This window comes from Orycteropus afer, unplaced genomic scaffold, assembly GCF_000298275.1.
Source record: "Orycteropus afer afer isolate SDZICR_OR568_19922 unplaced genomic scaffold, OryAfe1.0 scaffold00094, whole genome shotgun sequence".
NCBI classification, from domain to species: Eukaryota; Metazoa; Chordata; class Mammalia; order Tubulidentata; family Orycteropodidae; genus Orycteropus; species Orycteropus afer.
Window position 1 is genome coordinate 7,958,765 of NW_006921681.1, and position 26,308 is coordinate 7,985,072.

Sequence of the window (26,308 nt, forward strand, 5' to 3'; positions counted from 1 at the left end):
ACATTTTGTCCTTAGTATGGAAAAGTAGGAAGGAAACTATTCTTAATTTAGAAGATGTGATCATTAAAATAATCTCATTTTGTTAAAGTACGGGGCAGGTAACTCTTAATTGTGTATTATGGTTCTACACTTGGTATTGTATGATCTGCGATCTGTGGTTTGGCTTAAGTGTGCCCCAGTATTTCATGTTCTTTGTAAGAAATAGAAACTACAGATTTATGTATACTACCACCTCTTAAAGTGGTATTGTATTTCCTCTTAAGGATATGCCATGGTTGATTCAGCCAGTCTTCTGAATTTGAGCATTATAATTAGGTTCTTTCCAGTTGCTGTAAAATGGAAATGTAGCATTGGAATTACTAGGTCTAAGTGAAAAGTGATATCTACTGGGGTGGTTTTTTGTTTGTTGGTTTGTTTGTTTTTGTATTGATGTTTTTAAGGGAAATCAGTCAATACCTGGGCTAAAGTATCAGTGTTTCTGACTTATTTACAAAAAAGTGATTCGAGGTTATTCCTGCACCAGTGTTACTACCATCCATGAAGCACTTCCAGATCAGCAGGAGCAAGCCCAAAACAGGAACAGGCAGGGAGGCCAGGAACAGGCAATTTACAGAAATGCAAATGGCCAGAATGAAAAGACACTCAAATTTCTAAGTAATTAAATGCAAATTTAAGTGATGAGTTTATTGGATTGGTAAAAATTAATAATACTTTAAGGGCTTATGTCCCCTTGAATCATAGGGAAAGGGATGGAGTTAAACTGGCAAACCAGGAAGTGCTTTTGTCTTTGTTAGGCTGAAGTGACAGTTGTTGTGTTAGTGATTCTCAGTTCACAGTGCTGTTGAAATCTTTTACAGATATTTTTAAAAACAAGGAATCATTTATTGATTGAAGAGATGCAAATTAAAGTTTACTGATGATGTTTTTGATCCAGGGAATGTAGTTAATGACTTTTGTGTAGACTCCATACTGCTCTGCTTCTCCACAATTAATGGAGCCCCAAGACACTATTCCTCCCACAAACCACCTCTCTGTCTCATTATCTAGAAATACCAAAGCCCCTCCACTGTCACCCTTACAGCTATCCTTGCCCCCACTTTCTAAGCCAGCACATAGCATGTTATCAGTTACTCTAGCCCCTGGATAGGGCTTCTTCTCATATGCAGCAGTGCATACTTGGTGGTCAACAATTGGTATGTCAACAAACATTAGACTTCTGGCCAGAAAACCCCTTTGTGTTAATCCCCATCCAGATGTGGTTCCAATGTCATGTGTCCTCATGAAGGATTCTGCTTCGTTTCTTGGCAAGCAAATGGGCATGATGTTACTATTGATTACAACTTTGTTCTTCAATTTAATCAGTGCTATGTCATTGTCGAAATCGGCATGGTGAATGTAACCTTCGTGTATAAAAATGGCTTCTGCCTGGGCTTGTGTATATTGAGGTGATAGTCTCTTCAGGGCACCCATTCTGATATCCAGGGAGGACACATCATCTTTTTGCCCATAGACAGCGTGAGCAGCTGTTAGGATCCAGTCGTCAGACAAGAGTGCACCTGCTGCTGTAGTCTCACCCAGTAGCAGGACTTGCCAAGGAAAGTCACCAAGCTTTGCGGTTTGCCCTCCATATATACGACTTCCTGTAGTGCGGGTTGATAAACCACAAACTGGGGGGGAAAGCAGATAAATAGAGCCTTTTTAAAAAAAAAAAAAATCCAAGTGGTGTTTTTTTCAAATTTTTACCCCTTTAAATGTATATGTTTAATTTCAACCAAAAATTAGATCCCACAAATTGATGAATGTCCACAAGTAAGCTATGCTGTTTTAAAACAGCACAGTTCAAACACATAATCTTTTGGTATTCCTTAGCTCATCAGAAAAGTAGATGAGTGAAAATGAACTTTTAGAATCTTGTGTTTTGCTAAAGGAATATGGCCTACAGGATTGGGTGGATTATTGAAGGGAATTTACTTGAGTTGATGCACTGGGTACACTGCATGGGAATGAAAGGAAATATCCTTTGATTGTTTCTCCTTTCTTTTGTAAAATTGGATATTTACCATCTAATTCTGGTAAAGCAGGCACTGAGGTCACTGTCAACAGGATTTGCGAAACTACTTTCACCTTTGAACATTTAGAAATTTGCTGCTGTAGCCAGTACCATTCACTTAAAAATTACTATTTTTGGTCTAGTTGATTCTTCCAGACATTAAATTTCACTGTATCTTGACTGCTGTCTAAATATGTTCATTAATGTAGCATAGATGCTTCTGTTGTAAGCTGAATATTTACATTATAAGTTACAAATGTGTTAGTTAAGATAAAGACTTTTAATAAAAAACTAAGCCAAAGAACACAGGGGTAATGAATACATTATTGCCTTGGAGGGGGGAGCTGTTTGTTTATCTTCACAGCCAATTCTGGTAGAAATTTTAAAGTACTATTAAAAGGCAAATTGCATTAATGTTTAAAAATTAGATGTTGTAAACAATTGCTTAGGGAAATAATCAAGTTATTAGCTTTGGGTTTTAATAGCATTTTTACAGAGAAGAAAACAGAAGAACTCATGTTTATAAATGTATAAATGGATTAGGATAATTTTATAAATTATTGAATTTTTTATGCTTGCCTAGTTAAAAGGTCAGAAATAATCAAATGACTGATGTAGTCAGCACCCAGCAACTTCTCTACATGCAAAGGGATAATGAGAATGTATTATTTGGAAATAATAACTTGGTCTAAGAGCCAAGTGCTGAAGTTATATTTCTGCCTACCACAGCTAAAGCTCTACTTATTGTCTACTACCCAGTTCTACTTTCCATCAATTATGAATCTCTTGTATAAATGTATCCATTACCAGGCTCACAGACTGGGAGCGATTTTTCTCCTTTGGCGCTTGTCCAGAATCCATCAGCCTCACACACATATTTACCTGCAAATCATTGGAAACACAAAAATGTTTAACTGTATGTATAAGGTGGTTGTCACTTGCTTGAATACCCCTTGAAAAATGTTGATTCTTGAGCATCCGTGGGAAATAGAAGTGTCTGAACAACCATTTTACATGATTTCATAAATAGCGGTCTCTGCATTACCATGTTTGCTTGCAAAGTGGAAACCTTTTAGATGTGTAACTTGAATATGTATCAAGATCTCAAGTGCTTAATGATAAGGTTTTTGACTTGTTAAATTAAACCATTTGGAATATATTGTGTGTTTGTAGTAGTCATTTACTAGATAAGATCTGTTTGCAGATTCTTGCAAATTGACATTAAAGTCACTTTAGCTGTCATATTTCACTTAGCAGTAGGAGAAGTGCCTTTTAGTCTTTGTCTAGCCTTAACCAAAAATGTTGGTTAATTTAAAAAAAAAAACTTTTTATTGTGATTTGGGTGAAATTTTACACAGCAGATTTGTTTTTACATTCAGTAGTTTATACAGATTTTGTGATTGGTTAAAGTTTATCTTCAGGCAGTGAGGGTTTTAAGTTCCAATGCCGCCCGCCCTTAACTTTGAAATTTCTTCTTACCATCATTCAGTTGCATCGTGTAGAAGTTTTCTTTACAGTTGTACTGAATCACAGCTTTGTACGTGGTCACTTGAGGACCTGTAGTATATTCCACTTGGCCATTGGGTAGGTCGTCAGGAGGGCCACAGTCAATAACTAGTAAAGAAACGTGAAGGGGGTTGTCATTTTATACTTAAGATACCAACATTAAAGACATCTGGAGGCGAAGCACCTGTTCTAGAGAGGTGGTTGTGCCATGCAGTGCTGTAGCTTGCAGCCATATTAATTTTCCTCTGCAGTGGGCATTTTTCATTTCCTCTTCCAAAATGGAGAGAATTGTCCTAAAACATAACTTTCATCCCTGTTCCTAACTAAACATGCTTGAGGTGGAAGCAGCCGTGGGGAGAGAAGTGGAAGGAAATTGGAAGCCACTTTGGTTTCCTTTGCGTCCTTGCTTCCAAACATAAAGGTCTGCAGTAAAACAACAATGTGGAAGAGAGACAAGGGCGCACAGTCTGCACCATCTGACTCCACATAAAATGGCATTGTACAGTTTGGTTGACCTTAAAGACAGAGGGACACAGAATGAAACGCTCTGGAGGACTTGGCTTGTTCTGAAAGGCTGTTAGATGCTAAGTGGGGCTTTTAGAAAGCCTTGCAGAGAAAAAAACTGTTTTGGAATGTTGGTCATGTCATACTTTGGATTGGAATTCACTGATGGAATGTTACTAATGTGAAGTAACCAATTCATGAGACAGTGAATTCAGACTAAAAGTCAAAGCTCTACGTGTAGACCAAATATGATTGGAATTTCTGTTGCGAGCATTGAAAGGCATTTAAGTCATTTCTAGCAACTTGAAAACCACCAAGTGTCTACTGTGTGCCTGGCTTTGTGCCAAGTGCTTTCTATTTTTAATTCTCTGATGTGGCCACACTATGTGGTAAGGTAAGGGGGGGCGTGATTTGAGCAAAAAGTGGCAAGAGTCAGGCTCAAACCAGACCGCTGACTCCCAAGATTCACATTAGTGCCAGCTGTTCATTGTTCTTGAACTAAAAGAATTCATAGTCTCATTGGTGGGAATATGCATTTATAAAATTAAATACTGGAATTTAAGGAATTTATTTTGTAGAAATTCAATGTCAAAGTATTTGTACATGACTGCTAAATATAGAAGTGTATGTAATAGGAAAAGCTGGAAAAACAGTAAGGGTCCATCATCAATGAAATACTTGGTGGTCACTTTATTACTTTGGACACAGGAAAGAGGATTGTGTTTGGTGTAGTGGAGGGTCGCCCTCAATTAGATGGATTGACGTGGGAGCCACAGCTGTGGATTCAAACATGCCAGTGACCAAGGCTGGACTGGGCACCCTTACATTTTGATGTACATGGGGTCACAGGAACAAATACAAGAGAAGATAAAAAATGTGAAGGACCCACCGTAAACAATTTGGAGAGCTGTGTAAGAAAGGATTTTGCTATTTGTATATTGTTAATTTTTTACTTTTCAATTAGCATTTTTATAATTGAAAAAGTAATACATGCAATTCTTTATTCCACAAAATGTACACCATTACTCCAGTTTGGTGTATGTGTGTACGTGAACAGTGACCCCATCCCTACGTAGGAGAATATGTGTTCATATACAGATGTGTGACATACGTGCATACACACAGATACTGGAGGGCTATACATAGAAACAAAGGAGCCTGGTGGTGCAGGTGGTTAAGTGCTTGGTTGTTGATTGAAAGGTTGGCAGTTCAAACCCACACAGCAATGCCACAGGAGAAGGGGGCATCTGTTTCTACAAAGATCACAGCCAACAAAACTATGGGTGGTTCTACTGTTGTCATAAAGGCTCACTATGAGTCGAAGTTGACAGCATCTAACTTCACCACCAAGGTGATGCATCCCGGGGTGCCTTAAATCAGTGCTTGACTAGAGCCTGAAGACTGGTGGTTTGAACCCGGCCAGAAGTGCTTCAGAAGACCTAGGTGATCAGCTTTCTAAAGGTCACAGCCATGAAAATGTAAGGAGCAGTTCGACTTTACACGTGTGGTCACCATGAGTTGGAATCAGCAGAGATAACTGACAACACACCAAAATAGTTACAGTGATTACAATCTCAAATGTTTATGAGATTAAAATGTTTGTCACTGTACTTTTCTGTATTTCCCAATTTTCTGCAATGGATATTTTATACTTCTTGTTATGTGCCTTGGAGTCAGTCCTACTCACAGTGACCCCTCCTTGGGTTTCCAAGGCGGTATCACTACTGAAGTAGATTGCCCAGCCTTCCTTCTGAGGAGTGGCTGGTGGGTTTGAACTGCCAGCCTTCTGGTTAGCAGTCAAACAGCTTAGGCACTATGCTACCAGAGCTCCTATTTTATACTTAGAAAAAATTTTTGTAAAAAAAAGAGCATCGTTTTCTAAAGCAAATACAGCTTTCTAGTAGCCTGGTCCTGTTACTTCTAAGGTTCAGTGAGAGGAAAAAAAGCAAATCTGGAATTTAAGCCCTGATAAATACAATCATTAAAAAAAAACAGTAGATGTAGCAGAAGCAGTTACGGGCACTGTAGTCACCACATGGCCGTACTGCTGCATTCTGGCATCGGTTGGTCCCAAGATCCATCTTTCTGACAGACTGCAGCAAATGATTTCAGAGGCAAGTAACCCTACAGAGGAATTCAGAAAATACTCGTATGTTTATTTATACCAGAAAATCCACTTCTCAAAGCTGAGTTCTATCTGGTGTTTCACATGGATGTTCCCAAGGGGGCGCCATGCTTCCACAGCTGGTTGTAGCATGTGGGGACGTGCCAGGCACCTGAAACTTGGCCCCTTGGCCCAACTCGTAGGTGTAATCATGAGTTTTCAAAATGACATACATCTGTATGGGTAAACACATGGAAATGGTGCGTGCGCACATGGCCCCCTGTAGCTGTGCTGGTTTCTGGCCCTGTGCTGTGTTGTCATCCAACACACTAGTATCTTGTGAATCAAATGTTGACCTTTGCAGCAATTTGTGATACCGTTATATTTTGCTCCCCACTTGAGCTCAACAGCATACAGATCTCATGGGTTCCCACTGATAACCCATCAGGATTTCTTTATATGTTTGTGATTTAAAAAAAAAAAAAAAACTTGGGAAAGGCCAGCCTGATAAGGAGCCAAGATGTCTCGGTGTCTTTCTAGCCCACGACCGTTACTGGAGGAAGACGATGACGAATCCTTTCATAAGCTTTGCCTGTGTGTTCTCAGTCAGCTTCCATTGTATCATTTACAGGGAAACATTTGTGACTTGAGATAAGTTTTAAGGAGCTCTGGTGGCTCAGTGGTTAAGGTGTTCATCTGCTAACCAAGAGGTGGGCGGATCAAACCCACCAGCCTCTCCAGGGAGAAGGATGAGGCAGTCTGCTTCCATAAAGATTTACAGCCTTGGAAACCATATAGGGCAGTTGTACTCTGTCTTAAAGGGTTGCTGTGAGTCCGAATCAACTCAAGGGCAGTGGGTTTGGGTTTTGGGAGATTTTAGCATCTGACTGCTAACCAGAAGGATGGCGGTTCAAACCCACCAGCCACCCCTCAGAAGGAAGATGGGCAATCTACTTCCATAGTGATACTGCCCTGGAAACGCAAGGAGAGGTCACTATGAGTCGAATTCACTCAACAACAGTGAGTTTGGGTTTGTTTTGTTTTGTTTTGTTTTTTAATCAAACGTTAAGGCAGATAATTTTGGCAGCTTTTATCCTTCAAACAATATCAGGATGATATTTTTAAAATCAAAAAACAAGCAGGTTTGCAGTCCAAAAAGTGGTGGGAATGAGCATGCCTAAGAAGTTTTGCAAGATAGGAGAAGTGTTTCACTAATTTTTTTTTTTTTTTTCTTTTTTTGGTTTTGTCCCTCCACAGGACTGGATTGCATAGCTAGCTGTCATTTCAATGTTATTACTTTTTACCACTGGGACTCAGTGACAATTTTGAAGAACATAAAGAGGACGTGTTAATGTCTTACCTGTGCCCCTAAAGCAACATGCTAAGCATTTTTTAAAATTATACTCTCTCTCCCTGAACAGTATCACTATTTATAACTTTGCCAAATATACGATTTCCAATGGCCATCTAATTTTTTTTTTGCGGCCCCAGGAGTTGCATGGAAAGGTCATCATTTGGCCAGAGGGGACCTTCATTTAACACAAGACAGCGTCACAGAGCATGGACCAAGGAGAGCAAGCTCAGCTTCCTGTTGGGCCAGCCGCTCTACGAGGGGCTGCTATATGTGTGGAAAAATAGGAAACGTTGCCCATTTGTATCATTATCCTACAAAAGTCCCTTTTAAAAAGTAGAGTTCCTAAGAACAAAAAAATTCTCTGTAGCCATCCTTTTTCTTGTCAGTAAACTTACTTTAATTTCTTAGAGTTTTCTAGTTTGAGCGCACACACACAATCACTGTACTGACACAGCGGCTATTTTTCCATTTGCATGTGTTTTCCCATCTAAATATGTATAATTTTGAAAACTCATGATCATGGTGTACTTACAGTTTTGTTTTAACTTACTTGCAGAAGCTCATAGCCAGTGTCACAGTAGATGGAGAAGCTGTCTTTCAGGATATAGCTGTCTTGCACAGGTGAAATGTGGCCATTAGGTGGTGCCGTCGGATCAGGGCACGGCTGAGCTGTGCATAGGAAATGGAGGCTTGTTGGTTTTGACTGGTCCATGCCAGCCAGGTGTGAACTTAGCATAAAGTTCTTGTTTTATACCTGAAACACACGTGAAAAGAGAGTGGGCCACAGGTAGGATAAACCAAACCAGAAACCTCACTGCCATCAAATGGATTCTGACTCATAGAAACACTTTAGGACAGAGTAGAACTGCCCCCACAGGGTTTCCAAGGCTACAAATCTTCATGGAAGCACACTGTCTCATCCTCCTGCAGAGTGGCTGGTGGGTTCAAACCACCAGCCTTTAGGTTAGCAGCCAAACGCCTTAACCACTGCATCACCAGAGCTCCCTACAAGTGGAATAGGGTTCCTTAATGACTTAAAGCCAAAGACATGATTAGATTTCCAGGTGCTTGTTGTACAAGTTAGGATTTGTTGCCTTGCCTGGGATTCAGCTAACGGTATGTCAGAAAGCCAGGTACATGGTGACATCGTGCAGCCATCATGAACCAAGCGTCTACTGCACACCAGGAATGTCACACACGTTTCAAATGAAAAGGGTGTAACTTCAAGAAAAAGAGGGGGACGATACGGCTTTGGGGTCCCTGGGCAGTGCTCAGCTGCTGAGAGGTTGGAGGTTTGACCCCACCAAGAAGTGCGTCAGAAGCAGAGCTTGGCAACCTCCCTCTGAAAAAGTCAGCCATGGCAAGCCCTGCGGGCGCAGCTCTCCTGGGGGCACGCGGGTCCGGGAGTCAGAGCCGAGTCCGTGGGAGCTGGCGTCTCTGTGGCTCTCGATCCCAGCTCTCCTTCTCCAAGGGCTGTTGTTAACCTTGCTGAGCCCCCGTTTCCTCACGTGTCTGATGGCGCTGCTGCTGACAATAGTCGTCCCTCACCACAGGCTGTGGTGAGGATCAAATGTGAGGCACCAGGAATAGGGCCTCGCTGAGTGTGTTGCCAGCAGACCTCGTGACAGCCCTGTGGCACAGCCACCCCGGCATGGGATCAGAGAGTTCAAGTCAAGCGAGAGAGGAACTATATATGCGTCCAGATTGATTCAGGGAGCACCTGGCCACAGTGAGCCAGCCACCAGGGAGACTCTTCCACTTGGCTCCCTGCCTCCCACACAATCCCTGGCCTGCACTCCCCCCAAGGCTTGAACCTCCTCTCTACAGTTCCCTCTCAAAATGTACCCCCAGGCACCCAGTCGCCTTCGCTCTCCAGCACTTGCTCCCATTGGCTGATGATCCCAACTAAGCTTTTGAATTGCTAGATTCACCTCACCCAGCCTTGTGTCCTGGGATTCCACAGGGCCCATGCAGCCTGGAGCCTGTCCTCAGGGAACGAGTCTCCAAGGACAGGTTGAGGGCTTCAGGGAGCCCAGGACCCTCCCAAGGCTGTCTGGCACTCAGGCTGGCTCCCTGCTCACCCCTACCTCCTCTATTACAAGGCTGAGTGTACACTGACTTCGCTCCTGGGCCCTGGCTTCTGAAACCAGTACTTTAGGTTTACGAATCCTATTACTAAAACCAGTGGTTAAGCACTTAACTGGTAACTTAAAGATCAGAGGTGCAAACCCACCAGCTGTTCCGTGGGCGAAAGACGCGACAGTTTGCTTCTGTAGAGATTACAGCCTTGGTGAATCCATGGGGCAGTTCTACTCTGTCCTGTAGGGTTGCTATGAGTCAGAATCAACTTGATGGCTGTGAGTTTGGTTTGGGGATGGGGAAAGTGAACATGGGACAAACAAACATTTCCAGAGTGCTGGTCTCCCTCCTCCTGACCAGCCCCCAGGCCCTTCTCACACTTGCTTCAGAAGTGGCCCAAGGGGTCATCTTTCCTAACCAGGTTTTCTCGCTTTAAAGATGACTGTAGTACCTGTAACCCAGTGGTCTCCACAACATGCCACACACTGGGCCCAGTAAAGCCTTACCTGAGTACCACCCTTGGAGGGAGAAGTTGCTATCCTTCATTTGAGAGTAAGGAAATGAAGGTTCAAAATGATCGTGTAAGAGGCTTGATGTCACATAGCCAGTAAGCAGATGAGGCAGGACACAAACCCTGGCAGTCAGACACTGAAGGCTGGGTTCTGGGTTTTTTGTTGTTCCCTGTGCATGTGTGCGCTATGGAGCTGTCATCTGTCCTTGCCTCCCCAGCCCAGTTACCCTGTTCTTTCTAAGATACCCTGAACGACTTGAGAGCAGTGAGAGGGACAGACAGGGAAAGAGAATAGTGCCCTGGAATGTGGGGGCTTGGAATTGTGTCCAGGAGGTGGCGAAGTGTTTGAAGGTCTGTCATAGGAAGGGTTGGTGGAAGTACATATCCTGTGCAACAGGCCTGGTGCATATCCATAAGGGGAGTATATGGGTGGATGAAGGATAAATGGAAGAAAGGAAAGAGGGAAGGAAGATGAACGGATAGAAATATAGATGGATGGATGGATGGTGAATGAATAGGTGGACAGAGGCATGGATGGATGATGGATTGACAGAGGGATGGAAGGGGGCATGGATGGATGAAAGAGAAGCAGGCTGGATAATGTGTTATTGGATTAATTGTGTTCTCCCAAAATATGTGTTTGACTCCAAACCTCTTTACCTGTGAATGAAATTCTGTTTAGAAGCAGGGCCATACCAGTATAAGGTGGATCCTAAACCTAATCACTTCTGAGTTATTAAGAGCAGCATAGACACAGACTAGCAAGCCCACCCTGGGGGAGACAGATGCCATGTGAGGATCACCAAGGAGCCAAGGGACATCAGGACAGTCAACAAGGAAGAAACCAATGCAGCTGAGCCCCTGATTTGGACTTTAAGCCTCCCAGGACTGTGAGAAAATAAATGTCTGTTCTTTAAAGCCACTTCCTCATTGTCTTTCTATTACACACACACCAGGAAACTAAGACAGAATTATGGAAGGATGGATGAATGCATGGATGGATGGATAGAAGGATAGATGGGAGGGAGGGAGGAAGGGAGGAAGGAAGGATGGAAGGATGGAAGGAGGTTTCCCCTTAGGGAATCATTGCTCACAGACCACCCCATTCAGACTGGCCTGCCTCTCTAGGCCTGGCCCAGTAAGAGCTCAGTCCTGCTCACATCCAATCAGCCCACACAGTTCCCTTCTTGCCCAGCTTCTCCTGGAAGAGGTGGAAGCTCTGAGCTCTCCACCTGCTCTCACCTGTGCTCGTCTCACCTGTGGTCATCTCACCTGTGCTCGTGTAGTGTATCTTCCAGCCTGTGTTGTCTCCTGACTGATCGGTGACAAAGGTGATGGTCACAATATTGCTCTTTGTTTCAATTCTAGCAGGCAATGTTGTCCCACAAAATGGGCCATATTCCTCTTTGTTAGTTTGAATCTGAAAGAGGAGAAGCCCAAGAGCTTCAGACCCTGCTTCCAAAGGCCCTGCCTGGGTTGGAGGTATGCCACCCCAGGCCCTAGGCAGCTCCATGAGGGAGCTGCCTCCCCATGACTTCCTCCCTCATTTTGAAGGTCACAGCCTGGCTTGGAACCCCCATGGAGAGTCTGGGTGGGGATGGGGCGCTGCCTCTGCTGGGCAGGGGCTCTGCTGTAAGTCTGACCAGCTAGAGGAGGTCTTGCTGCTGGAGCTGCCCTTCTGCTTCTTGCCTGAACCATCTCATCCACAGAGAAGTCCACCCTTCTCATGTCCCCTCCTCCAGGGGACTGGGCAGTGGGACAGGCTGGATCGAGGGGCTACAGTGGCCCTGAGTCAGGGGCAACAACCACTTCACAAAGCACGCCACTCCCATGTGGTATGCAGGGACTGTCCTGGATTGAACTGTGTCCCCTAAAAATGTATGTTGTAAATCCTAACCTGGTGGCACGGCACCTAAAGCATCTGACTGCTAACCAGCAGGCTGGTGGTTCAAACCCACCAGCCACTCCTCAGAAGGAAGATTGGGCAATCTACTTCCATAGAGATACTGCCTCGGAAACCCAAGGAGGGGTTGCTATGAGTCAAATTGACTCCATGGCAGTGAGGCTTTTTTTTTTTTTTTTTTTAATGCCTGTGATTGTCATCCCATTTGGGAATGGGTTTTCTTTGTTATGCTAATGAGGCAGGATTTGTATTAGATGCATTTTGAGTCAGTCTCTTACTAAATATAAAAGGAACAGATCAAGGAAGCAGAGATGGGGAAGAGAGATGCCAAGCCACATAGAGATCTCCAAGGAATGAAGAAACAAGCTGAAGAGACGAGGACCTTTCTCCTGAACCGACAGAGGGGAAAAGCCTTCCCTTAGAGCCAGCACCCTGAATATGGACTTGTAGTCTCCTAAAGTGTGAGAAAATAAAATTACGTTTGTTAAAGGTGCACATCTGTGGTATTTCTGTTATAGCAGCACTAGAGAACTAAGACAGGCACCAAGTTGGCTAGGGACCTGGAGGCACTGCTGAAGGAGGTGAGGCAGCTGCGCACAAGGGGTGTTGAGGGTGAGGGGTGGGTCCAGGACAAGGCAGGTTCCAGGAGCCAGACCTTGAGGGAATCATAGGGGCACGGAGTTTCCGAGTGTGTCTCCACGTCGAAGGACTCCACAAAGTCCAGGATGATGCTGAACCCCTCCTCCAGGCGGATGCTGTAGGTGCAGCTGGAGAGTTTGGGGTATGGCTGTGGGTATTCTGGGCTGCTGAGCTCCCCCGAGCGCTCAGTGAAGACCTGGCCCGAGCACAGAGCTAGGAGGGGAAGAGATGGCCGGCAGCGGGAGCTTGCAGAGGATGGCGTCCTGCCCCACTTGGCAGCTATGCCTGAGGGGAGCAGAGCACAAGGGCAGGGTGCGCTGGGCTATCCGTTCCCCGGGTCTGGACCAGGGCTCTGTCTGTGACCAGTCCCAGAAACCAAACACTCCCCACCCCAATGGGAGCGTTTGTTGTTGTTAGGTGCTGTCAAGGGGGTTCTCTTGCTTCAAAGCTTGAGCTGCCAAGGCTGTGCTCAGAGGGAAGTTTGCCAGAGGCCTCCACTCACACTCCTTGAGAAGGTGGGGCCCTCACTCACACACCTTGAGAGAATGAGGCCTTAAACTGAGGCTTCTGGGAAGCAGGGTGAGTGCTGGACCAGTCACAGCCCAGAGTTGATGGGCATGAGTGAGGCCAGGCTCTGCTGGAGAGGAGGAGGGGTCACAGAAGAAGCGCCAGGGCTCCCTGTTCCCCACAAATTTGGAGGAAGGGAAGGAGGTGAATCTCCCTGAGCTCCCTCAGATCTAGCTCCCCCCAACCAGGCCTCAGCAACTCCCAAGTTCATCCACCAGAGGGCGTGCTGCCCTTGCCCACCCAGTTGGCTAGGGACCTGGAGGCACTGCTGAAGGAGATGAGGGACCAGGCCAATTGGGCTTCCCACACACAGTCCAGGCCCTCCTTGCCTGTCTGCTCCCAGCTCTGGTCTCTGCCCTGGGAGATGGTCAGGGCAGTTAACACCGACCATACACGAGTCTAGTGCCCCCTTCCTCACTGGATTGATGGATGGTTGGGCTCCATCACTCAGGGAGCAGCCTGTTCTCCCCTCCCTCACCATGCCCAGGGCTGCACAGCAGGGCTGGGTCACAGGCATCAGAGACCGGATGTCTCTAGGAAGTAGAGAATCTCACTCTGGCTTCCTTCTTCTTCCAAGTGGCTGCTCCTATGGGGCAGGGGAGCCACCCACTGGGTTTAAGGGAGCAGATTGTCCCCCTCAGTGAACATCTTCCTGAGTGTCCTACTCTTGGTCAGCACCCTTAGCCCAGCACAGAGAGGCCACCAGTTGCTCTCTTAACAGAAGGTGGTCTGAGGATGCTACCTCAGCCCCAGGACTCAGACACTCCCCACCCATCGCCCCATCTTCAACCCGGGGATGGAGTGAGCTGTCTCAGGTCTCTAGAGAAGGAGCCCCTGGCCCTGTGGAGAAGGCTGTCACTAGGCTGTGATGAAGGTGAGGAGTGAGCAGAGGGGGCCAGGGTCTGAGAAGTTACCCCAGCTGCCCCATCCCCATGGACCCCAGAGACAGGCAGCAGCGGAAATGAAGCTAGGTTTATTGTCAGCTCCGTTGGGGGAGGGGGAGGGGGGCTGCAGGCAGTGGGATCCTCTGGCTTCTGGCCCACTACGCAGGCCGGGGCCCCAAGGGGGGCTAGAGACTCTGCTCTGGAAGAGATGAGAGATACAGAGGGAGAGACAGGGAGAGACTCAGGGTGGAGGGCAAAGCCCTGCCCCCAGGGCACAAGCAGGTTTGAGTTCCAGGAGCCTGGCAGGGGTGGGGAGGGAGTCCCGGCCTTGGAGGCCAAAGCACGCCCTGCCCCTCCCTGAGATATTTCGTTGGAGAAGGGGGCCTTGTGAGCCTGAATGGGTCAGAGGAGCCAGGCCTAAGTCCCTAACCCTGGGAAAAGGGAGCGGGTGGGGGAAGGTGGGAAGCATGAGGCGTTTGGACTTGTGAATGGAAGATGAGAGGGAAGGACAAGAAAGAGGCGAGGCTTGGGGTCAGAGAAGGGACAGAAAGCGGAGGGCTACAAGATGTCCCCCAGTGGCTGGCCCTGAAGTGGACCCTCCAGTCCCTCCGTGGCTTTAGGACTGGGGGTATCTGGGCCAGGAGGGGTTGGCCTGGGCACAGGGTGACCCCCGACCCAGCTCACCTGAACAGGTGTGCTTGTTCTTGTGCAGCACGTAACCAGGGCGACAGGAGCAGTAGAAGCCACCCAGGTGGTTGTGGCAGTGGTGGTCACAGGCAGGTGCCTCTTCTGGGGCCACTTGGCACTCATCGATGTCTAAGGGACAGGCAGGGCAGGCCAGGTCATTGGGGAGGGGATGGGTGCTGGCTGAGACCAGGTGGTCCACTGACTCTGACTCCATGGCTGATGGAAGTGGAGGACCTGCTAGCCCACAGGGTGAGCTATGCTGTGCCAACCACATTACAGGTCTCCTGCCATTGCAACCTCCCAACAACGTTGGAGGGAGATGCTGATGCTACCTTTTTTAAACCAATGAGACATAAGCCTCCTGCCCAAGGTCACCGAGCTGATGAAAGAGAGAGCCAGGAATCAAACCCAGTGGGCAGTGCTACAGCTACTGAAAAATACATAAATAAACTCAAATCCATTGTCTTTGAGTCAATTCTGACTCATAGCAGCCCCAGGTGTCAGAGTAGAACTGCTCCAAAGGGTTTTCTTGCCTATAATCTTTATGGAAGCCGATTACGAGGCCTTTCTTCAAAGGCATTGCTGGGTGGTTTCAAACTGCCAATTGTTTGATTAATAGTTAAGCACAAACCATTTGCACCACACAGGGACCTACAGCTATTACCAACAATAAAACCAAACCCACTGTCCTCAATTTTGTCTCCTAGTGACTCCCATAGAGTTTCTAAGGCTGTAAATCTTTACAGAAGTAGACTGCCTTATCTTTCTCCTGTGCAGCAGCTGGTGGGTTCAAACCTCCGGCCTTTTGCTAAGTAGCTAAAGGCCTTAACCACAGCACCGCCAGAGCTCCTACAGCTCCTACAGCTCCTACAGCATGCTGCATTTAGCCCCTACAGCAACCTTGTGAGGAGCATAGAAAGGCTGAGCTATGGCCAAGGTCCCCCTGGTCCCCCTCGGTGCATCCTGAGCAGCCCTTCACCAGCAGGGCTGGAAGTAGGGTCACTGGGCCTTTGCATCATAACAGGGCTATGAGGATCAGAGATGATGGGATCCCTGACTCAGAGCCTGGCACAGCATGGGTGCTCCATCCCCAGGAGAGGGGGCAGTGGCTGTTATTAGTATTTGCATCCTGCAGGATGTCAGGCCCCAAGGACCAGCCTCTTCGGCTGATTTGGCAGGATTCCAGGCCTAGGGCCTTTCCTAAGGGAGATGGGGAGACTGAAGGGGAGGGCTGGCCTGGCCCAGAGAGTATCCCTGGCTACAGACGGGTCATCTCAGGGTTCCCCAAACCTCTCCCACTTACCCTCTGCAGCATAGAAGGCCTCAAAGCCTGTGAATAGCTTCTCATTGGAGTAGTCAGAGTGGAAGGTGACCTCCAGGCTGGAGCCCGGCAGCGAGTAGAAGGTGTCGTTGCCCGGGGCCTTCTCCGTGTCTGTACTCTCCCGGCCGCACAGTGTGGCCAGCACCTTGGTCCCTGAGCTCAGCTGTGGGGTCCAGGGTTACAAGGAGGCCAAGCAAGACCACCTGCCCTCCCTCTAGGCTGGCACTGGACCCTGCCCCCAGGTTCCCTGCCCTCCCAGCATGTAGTGTGACCTCCAGCCCTGAAAGGCCCCAGGCCATCCCCGCCAGGTGACACCTTGACAAAGTCGTACTCGCAGAGGTAGGACAGCTCCAGGTCGAAGTGGGTGAAATAGAGGCGCAGGCGGTAGCCGGGGGGTGCAGTCAGGCTCCAGCGCTGCTCCTGCTCATTGGCATACGCCCCAGGGAAGCCAGGAGATGCCAGGCGCCCAAACATGGGTTTGGGCCACATTGGGGCTGGGGGCGTGGCCACCGTACCACACAGCAGGCCCAGAAAGACCAGCAGCCTAGGGCAGAGGAGGGGGTAAGGGTCCAGGCCTGTGATCACCCCTCACTGTGTGCAGAAAGATGTGGGAGCTCATGCTCACCTCATGGCTCGTCAGTCCAGATGGCCAGGCCTGGTCTGTGGCCCACACTATTTTCACCTTTGGTCTGTTTGTCCAACCACTTGGCTCTGCCCCCTGCTCCCTGACCCTGGGATTCTGGGACTCGACCTAAAAAAGCCTGCCAGCCCAGAGATCCAGAAGCCAGGAGGCTGGACCTGGTTGACAGCCCTGGGAATAAATCCTGACTCTGCTCCTCACCCTGAACTCCAAGGTTCCTCGTCGGTGGGTGACCCTGAGCCCTGCCTCCAGAAGACCATGAGGAGAGGCCCCCTCATCACTGGGTAGAGATGGGGGTTTGCTGCTGCCCAAACATCCCCTGAAACTGTAGCATGAAAGAGGGATTTTTAAAAGACCCAAGTCCACCAGATGGAGAACACGGGAGAGGAGGCAGCAGCGTCCACATTTTGGAAGCTGGGAAAACAGACGGACAGATGGAATAACTGTCTACAAAGCCAACTTCTAAGTTGGCAGTGAGGAAAGCCAGGAACCAACGTAAATCCACCAAAGGCCCAAAGTCCTTCAGGAAGTGTTTAAGAATCCAGTTAACTCCCTATTTCCCATCCTTCAATCACGGCAGAGCTGAGACGTATTCTTGAAGAGAGTGCAGTGGCGGGGCCCTGGCCCAGCTGAGGGTGGGGGTGGCAGGTGGGAGACAAGGCATTCAGCTAACACTCTGAGTGCTGAGGACCCAGTCTTCTGCTCCCTCTCGGCTCCTAGAAGCTGGAAGCCAGCCAGGCCTCGCCCTCTTTTCTGGGAAGTCTGATCAGCCTGGGAGGAAAGATCCTGACGTTGAAGGTTCTATAAGCAAGTGACTCAGACCTATCACCCCCAGACAAAGTCAAGCTGACAAGCCCCACTACATACTCAGAGCTTCCGATTAGCTTTTTAGTCTCCATTCGTACATATTAATACATTCAAGGATTACTTAAAAAAACCTCAAACAGGTAACTATGGGGAGGAAGTGGGAGGGGAGCTGCTGCATTGTAAATTTTGGTCAATGACATGAGACAAAGTATATGTGAACTGCTGTATGAAAAGTGAATTTACTCTGTAAATCTTCACCCAAATCCTAATAAAAAAAATAAATAAATAAAAATAAATTAAAACCACAAAAAAAAAAAAAAAAAACAACCTCAAACAGCCTTTTGGCAGGAATGGCCATCTTGCCGTAACCTGCCAAAACGACAAACACGAAAGGAAAGAGGAGAGGCACCTCTCTATGTTCTCTAAGCCTTTTAGGAAACTTGAAATTGTTCCTTTGGCCACATACATGCAAATCTACACAAAAGGTGATATTGTAGACATCAAGGGATGTTCAGCAAAGAATGCCCCACCCATGGTCCAGCAAGACTGGAAGAGTCTACAGTGTTACCCAGCATGCTGTGGGCGTTGCTGTGAACAAACACGGGCAAGATTCTTGCCAAGACAATTTATGGGCACATTGAGCCTATTAAACACTCCAAGAGCCAAGATTGCTTCCTGAAACACGTGAAGGGAATTGATCAGCCAAAGAAGGAAGACAAAGAGAAAGGGACCTGGGGTCTGCTGAAGCACCAGCCTGCTCCACCCAGAGAGGCTCGCTATGGAGAACGAAAGGAGAGAAGCCTGAGCCACCGGAACCTATTCCCTATGAACTAATGATGCCATAGGTGTGAAATAAAGATGTCTGGGATGGGACAGTGTTAGGGCTTTGATTTTAATTATGTAGAAATGTGGTGTCCTCTCCCCAAAAGATGAATTTAAAGCACACTTTGTTTCCTAAAAAAAGAGAAGAAAATCTCAAATACAAGAGAGATTAAAAAAATTCAACCAACTAATCAAAAAATACAGCAACAATGGAAGGAGAAGAAAGTGTCCAAAACCAAGACAAACAATTATTAATATCTTCAGAGGAAAAAGAGAGATGAGAGAATATTGCAACCAGAAGCAAGGTTACTATTTAAAAACAGCATTCAGAGAACAAAAAAGAATTTTGGAAATAAATAATATGGTAGAAAGGAGAGAGCTCTGGTGGCGTAGTGCCTAAAGCATTTGACTGTTAACCAGAAGCCTGGTTGTTCAAACCCACCAGCCACTCCTCGGAAGGAAGATGGGGCAATCTACTTCCATAGTGATACCGCCTCGGAAACCCAAGGAGGGGTCGCTATGAGTTGCAGTCGACTGGAGGGCAGTGAGTTTGGTTTTGGTTTGGTTGGTAGAAAGGAAAAAAATAACTCAATAAAATGTTTAGATGATGACATTGAAGAAATTCAGAAAATAGAGGTGAAGAATAGTAGAGAAAAGATGAGAAAGTTAGAGGCCTCCTGAAGCCCTCATGGTGCAATGGTTAAGCACTTGGCTGCTGATGGAAAGGTTGGTGGTTTAAACCCGCCAGCTGCTCTTTGGGAGCAAAGATCTGGTGATCTGTCCCCGTAAAGCTCACTCCTAGAAAGCCCTCTGAGGCAGGGCTACTCTGTCCCATGGGGTCACGATGAGTGGGAATAGACCCAACAACACAATAACACAGTATAACAAAGATCTGAATAACAGTAGAAAAAGATAGAAAAAGGAGGAAAGGAGAGGATAAACAAAATAATGCCAGAAAATTTCCCTGCATTGAAGAATATGAGTTTACTGATTGAAAATAGTTCCTAACTGCCTAGAACAGTAGATGAAAATGGATTCATATGGATGACATTTCAAAACACTGGAGAGAAAAAATTATATTTTACAAACTTCTGGAGAGAAAATACAAAATGGAGCAGATAACCCAGGATCAGGAAGAGGATTATTTTGGACCTCTCAAAAAAGTGCTAGAAGGGTAAGCTTGCCAGCCTCTGAGATGGCCTCCAGTAATCAGTCCTGCCTTGGAGGATTCACACCCCTGTGCAGGTCTCCCCCACACTGATGGAGTTCCTTGGCTGGCTAGGTCATAAAAGACATTGCAGCTTCCACTTCCAGTTCTCTCTCTTGATAACTTGCTCTAGGGGAAGCCAGCTGCCATGTTGTAAGGATGCTCTTTGTCTCTTTGTAAAGGTCTCCATGGGGAGGAACTGAGACCTCCTAACAACAGCCAGTGTAATTTGCTGGCCATGTGGGTGACTCATCGTGGATGTAGATCCTCCAGTTCCAGGTAAGGCTTCAGGTGACTGTACCCTAATCAACAGCTTTATTGCAACCTTCTGGACCATTGTATGCTAATTCACCCCGCTAAGCCACTCCCAAATTCATGTCCCACAGAAAAGAAATGCTTATTGTTATTGCAGTTTTTTAAGCCTTAAATGATTTTAAACATGGCAATAGATAAAAATGGAATAAAGCAAATCTCAAAGTGCAGAGGGAGATTGCTTCCATTACAGAATTCTGGACCCGTCCAAACTATCAACCAAGGATGAAGGTGGAATAAAGATATTCTCACAACATGTAAGATTTTGAAAAATTTAACTCCCTTGTTCCCTTTCTCAGAAAGATATTGTAGGATGAACTCCACCAAAAATAAAGGAACAAACCAAGAAATAGGAAGACAGGATTCAGGAGACAAGGGTTCCAATATGAAAGAGGTGAAGTTAATAACCAGGATGAAAGTAAGGGGGTTCAGTGGAAGCTATGCACCAGGCATGGAGGATAACTAGTCTATTCAGATGGTCAAAAGGCTCCAAACAGGTTCTTTAAGAAGATAAAAATGATAGAACACTTGAATCAAAAATTCTTAAGAAGGGTTTTAGAGAACTGGTGAAAACTTTGGGGCTGACTTAGTAATAATTTTTTTTTAATTATACAAATGAAGAGAGAAAAAAAATCTCCAGGGAAAACAAGAAATTATGTAGGACATAAAAAGTAGTCATAATTTATTCATTGTCTCAGCTGTGAACATCATTTACATAGTTACAATAATAATGTACACCACTGTGCAGTCATTGTGTTAATCTACCTAATTGAGGGTTTCCATTACTTTTTCTGGCTTTCCCACTTTACCAAACATCATGTCCTTCTCCAGCCTTGGTTCCTTCTGACTCTTCCAAGTAAGCTAGTCAAAGTCTTGGACAATATTCTGTGATCCATAGAGTTTTCACTGGCTGATCTTGGAAAGTCAATCACCAAGTCTTTCTTCCTGATCTTAGTCTGCAAGCTCTGCTGAAACCTGTCCATCATGGTAGAAAGAAAGGAAAATAGAAAAATGGAGGCAGAGCCCAGCATCCTAGGAACACTCTGACACATGAGTAGTGGTGGCAGCTGCAACGACTGGCTCAACCATAGCAACGATCATGAAGATGAAGCAGGACTGTCAAAGTGGACTCAATCACAGCCAACTATAATGTGTCTGTTCTGGTTCCCTACTGCTGCTCTGACGAGAAATATACCACCAATGGGACGACCTTAACAAGCAGGAGTTTATTACAATCTGGAGGCTTTAAGTCCAAGTTCAAAGTGCCAGGCTCTAGGTGCTGGGTGAAAGCCCCTCAACCTTGGTGTTCAGCTCTGCCTCCTGCTCCTGGCCCACTGAAGCTGGAGGCTTTTCTTCACTCAGACAGCTGCTGGCTGCTGAGGTTGAGAAGCCCAAGGTTGACAAGTAAAAAGGCACAGTCCTGATGTTACCAAATCACACAGCAGGCCATTAATTCAAGTCCATTGTAAGTCCCAAGGTCGGCAGAGCATGGCGGGCTACTGAACAATGACAGCTACATGCAGGGTTCAAAGTGCCATATGCTAGAGACCATTCCCCAAGGCTTCTGCTTATATACAGAAAGCAGACCACATTCCCTAAGGCTGCTCATAGTAGATTCCATCATGGAGTTGACTACCAGTCTCATCATGGGGAATACTACATCCAGCTGCCCAGCCACTCCACCAGGCCCAGCCAAGTTAACACACAAACTGAACTACCACACCTCCCTATAATCATGTTTTGAGGATTTTTGTTTTCTTTATGTTGAGATACAATCTATAGTCTTTGATCTTCATCTGTTAGTGCTTCAAATCCTCTCTGCTTTTAGCAAGCATGGTTATTTCACCTGCATATCGCAGGTTGTTCCTCCTCCAATCTGGATGCAACATTCTTTTTTGTGTAGTTCAGCTTCTTGAATTATTTTCTCAGTATATAGATTGAGTAAGTATGGTGCAAGGATGCAACCCTGATGTACAGCTGATTTTAAACTATACAATATCCTCATATTCTGTTTGAACAACTGCCTTTTGGTCTATGTAAAGGATCAAGTGTTCTGGAATTCCCATTCTTCACAATGTTATCCATAATTTGTTATGATCCACACAATTAAATGCCTTTGGATGGTCAAGAAAACACAGGTAAACATCTTTCTGGCATTCACTGCTTTCACCCAGATCTATCTGACATCAACAATGATATCCCTTGTTCTGTGGTCTCTTCTGAATCTGGCTTGAATTTCTAGCAGTTCCCTGTTGATATACAGCTGCAACTGTTTTTTAATTATCTTGAGCAACATTTTGCTTCTGTGTAATATTAATGATCACACACAAGTAAAATTGTTCTTGTTAATTTGTTTGATAATTTCCACATTCTGTGGGCTCACCTTTCTTTGGAATGGGCACAAATATGGATCTCTTCCAGTGTGTTGGCCAGGTAGCTGTCTTCCAAGTTTCTTGGCATAGATGAGTAAGTGCTTCCAGTGTTGCATCCATTTATTGATATGTCTCAATTGGCATTCCGTGAATTCCTGGAGCCTTGTTTTCACCAATGCCTTCAGGCAGCTTGGACTTCTGCCTTCAATACATCAGTTCTTGATAATATGCTACCTCCTGAAATGGTTGAATATCTACCAGGTCTTTTTGGTACAGTGACTCTGTGTATTCCTTCCATCTTCTTTTGATGCTTCCTGCATCATTCAATATTTTGCCTATAGAGTCCTCCAGTATTGCAACTTGAGGCTTGAGTTTTTTCTTCAGTTCTTTCAGACTGAGAAATGCTGAATATGTCCTTCCCTTTTGGTTTTCTAACTCCAGGTGTTTGCACATTCCATTATGACAATTTATTTTGTTTTGAGCCAACTTTTGAAATCTTCTGTTCAGCTCTTTCACCACATCATTTCTTCCATTTGCTTTAGCTACTCTATGTTCAAATGCAAGTTTCAGAGTCTACTCTGACATCCACTTTGGTCTTCTCATCCTTTCCTGTCTTTTTAATAACCTTTTGTTTTCCTAATATAGGATGTCCTTGATGTCATCCCACAACTGGTCTGGGTCTTGGTCATTAGTGTTCAATGCATCAAATCTATTGTTGAAGTGGTCTCTAAATTCAAGTGGAATGTACCCAAGGTCGTACTTTGGCTCTCTTGAACTTGCTTTAATTTTTTTCCAGCTTAAACTCGAACTTGTTATTCTTGTTGTTAGGGGCTGTTGAGTCAGCTCTGACTCATAGCGACCCTATGTACAATAGAACAAAACACTGCCTGGTCCTGTGCAAGCCTCACAACCCTTGCCGTACTTGAGCCCATTGTAGCCACTGTGTCAGTCCATCTCATTGATGACCTTCCCCTTTTTCATTGACCCTCCACTTTACCAAGTGTGATATCCTTTTCCAGGGAATAGTCCCTTCTGACAACATGACTAAAGTAGGTCAGGCGAAGTCTGGCCATTTTTACTTCCAAGGAGCATTCTGGTTGCACTTCTTCCAGAACAGATTTGTTCATTCTTCTGGCAGTCCATGGTACTTAGAGTATTCTTCACCAGCACCACAACTTAAAAGCATCAACTCTTCTTCGGTCTTCCTTATTTATTGTCCAGCTCTCACATGCATATGAAGCGATCGAAAATATCATGGTTTGGGTTACACACACCTTAGTCTTCAAAGAGACATCTTTGCTCTTCAGCACTTTAAAGAGGTCTTTTGCAGCAGATTTGCCCAGTGCAATACGCCATCTGATCTCTTAACTGCTGCTTCCATGGGTGTTGATTGTGGAACCAAGTAGTATGAAGTCTTCAACAACTTCAGTCTTTTCTCCATTTATCGTGATGCTGCGTTTTGGTCCAGTTGTGAGGATTTTTGTTTTCTTCACGTTGAGGTGTAATCCATACTGCAGACTGTAGTCTTTAATCTTCACCAGTAAATGCTTCAAGTCACCCTCACTTTCAGCAAGCAAAGTTGTGTCACCTGCATATCGCAGTTATTAATGAGTCTTCCTCCAATCCTGATGCCACGCTCTTCTTCTTCTTCAACTTGAACTTGCATTTGAACAATTGATGGTCTGTTCTGCAGTGTCCCCTGGCCTTGTTCTGATTGATGATATTGAGCTTCTCCATTGTCTCTTTCCACAGATGTTGACTTGATTCCTGTGCATTCCTCCTGGTGAGGTCCACGTGTGTAGACACCATTCATGTTGTTAAAGAAAAAGATATGTGCAATGAATAAGTTGTTCATCTTGCAAAATTCTATCATGTGATCTCTGGTGGCATTTCTATCACCAAGGTCATGTTTTCCAACTATTGATCCTTCTTTGTTTCCAACTTTCATATTCCAATCACTAGTAATTAGCAATGCATCTTGATTGCATGCTTGATCAATTTCAGACTTCACAAGTTGGTAAGAATCTTCAGTTTCCTCATCTTTAGCGATTAGTAGTTGGTGCATAAATTTGAATAATAGTTGTATTAACTGGTCTTCCTTGTAGGTGTGTGGATATTATCCTCTCACTGACAATATTCATCAAGATAGATCTTGAAATGTTCATTTAGACAATTAATGAGAAGCCATTCTTCCTCAATTTGTTGTTCCTGGCATAGTAGATCATATGATTGCCTGATTCAAAATGACCAATAGCAGTCTATTTCAAATCATCTATACCTAGGATAGGAGCTCTGCTAGCATAGTGTTAGTCAAGGCACTTGACTGCTAACCAGAAGGCTGGTGGTTCAAAGCCACCAGCCACTCCCCAGAAGGAAGGTTGGGCAATCTACTTCCGTAGTGATACCACCTTGGAAACCCAAGGAGGGGTCTCTATGAGTCAGATCCAACTTGATGGCACATAACAACAACATGCCCAGGATATCAATCTTATTCGTTCCATTTCATCTTTGGCGACTTCCAATTTTCCTAGATTCATAGTTCATACATTGCATGTTCTTCTTCTTATTTTTTTGGAGCTCCATTGTCTTCTTATTGTCTCTATAGTTTTGCCTTTTCCAGAATGTCTTATAGTTGGCATCATAGAATATGCAGGCTTTTCAGAATGGCTTCTTTCACTAATAAATATGCATTTCTGGTTCCTTCATGTCTTTTGTGACTTGATAACTCTTCTTTTTATCAGTAAACAGTATTCCTTTGTATGTATGTACCAGTTCATTTATGCATTCATCTTTTGAAGGACATCTTGGTTGCTTCCAGTTTTTGTCAATTCTGAATAAAGTTACTATTAACATTCATGTGCAAGTTTTTGCGTGGACTAATTTTTCAATTCTGGGTAAAAGCCCAGAAATGCAAATACTGGAGCATATGGTAAGACATTGTTAAGTTTTGTAAGAAACTGCTAAATTGTCTTCCAAAATAGCTGTACCATTTTGCATTCCCACCACTAACGCAGTAATGAGTTCCTGTTGCTCCACATCCTTGCCAGTGTTGGTGGTGTCAAGTTTTGTTTGTATTTTAACCATTCTAATAGGTAAGGCTCTGGTAGCATAGTGGCTAAGACACTTGCCTGCTAACCAGAAGGCTGGCGGTTCAAACCCACCAGCCACTCCTCGGAAGGAAGGTTGGGCAATCCTACTTCCGTAGTGATACTGCCTCGGAAACCCAAGGAGGGGTCGCTATGAGTCTATGAGGTCGCTATGAGGGGTCGACTATGAGTCGGGGCCGACTCGACGGCACATAACAACAACAACAACAATAGGTAAGGAGCTCGATGGTGTAGTGGGTAAAGCACTCAGCTGCTAACCAAAAGACCCACAGTCTGAACACACCAGCCACTCCATGGGAGAAAGATGAGGCAGTCTGCTTCCATCAAGACCCACAGCCTTGGAACCCTGTGGGAGTAGCGATGAATGGGAACCGACTTGATGGCAGTGGGTTTGATTTGGTTTTGGGAATAGGTATGTAATGATATTTTATTTCTTCACTTGCAGTTCTCTAATGACATGTTGCGCATGTTTTCCTGCATTTATTCCTATCTGTATCTTCTTCAGTGAAGCGTCTGTTCAGATCATTTGCCCATTTTTAAATTGCGTTGTTTGTTTTCTTATTGTTGCATTTTAAGCCGTTTTTAAATTTTTTATGGTGTATTTTAGAAACAAGTCCTTTATCAGATATCTTTTGCAAATATTTTTTCCTACTCTGCGGCTTGTTTTCATTCTCTTAACAGTTCTTTCACAGAGCAGACATTTTTAAATTAATGGAGTCCAACTTGCCACTTTTTTCTTTCATGGATTATTTTTGGGGTTGTATCTAATAACTCATTGCCAAACTCAAGATCACCTAGATATTATTGTCCAGTTTTACAGTTTTACATTTTGGTCTATGTGGTGGTTATGTTTGTGTGTCAACTTGGCTGGGCCTGGTTGAGTGGCTGGGCAGGTGGTGGTAGTTATTCCCCATGATGAGACTGGCAATCAA

The 26,308-nt window shown here is 45.2% G+C and overlaps 1 protein-coding gene across 1 annotated transcript; it reads right to left on the reverse strand.

Annotated features, from left to right (window-relative positions):
* Nucleotides 1–903: 903 nt before the first annotated feature.
* Nucleotides 904–18,090, reverse strand: MASP2 (MBL associated serine protease 2). The gene is made up of 11 exons (XM_042781188.1): nucleotides 18,087–18,090; nucleotides 16,425–16,684; nucleotides 16,092–16,272; nucleotides 14,786–14,917; nucleotides 12,667–12,863; nucleotides 11,381–11,528; nucleotides 8,069–8,187; nucleotides 6,106–6,184; nucleotides 3,530–3,664; nucleotides 2,858–2,932; nucleotides 904–1,667 (listed from the first exon to the last, which is right to left on the reverse strand). Exons 1-11 carry the CDS (start codon nucleotides 18,088–18,090, stop codon nucleotides 904–906), a joined length of 2,094 nt encoding a protein of 697 aa, XP_042637122.1.
* Nucleotides 18,091–26,308: the final 8,218 nt, after the last annotated feature.

Excerpts from the sequence above, each read along its gene's own strand:
- MASP2 (XM_042781188.1), bottom strand. Across the intron at positions 11,529-12,666 it reads GCCCCTATGATTCCCTCAAG|ATTCAAACTAACAAAGAGGA; the intron begins GTCTGGCTCCTG and ends CTCCTCTTTCAG. Across the intron at positions 2,933-3,529 it reads CACGATGCAACTGAATGATG|GTAAATATGTGTGTGAGGCT; the intron begins GTAAGAAGAAAT and ends AATGATTTGCAG.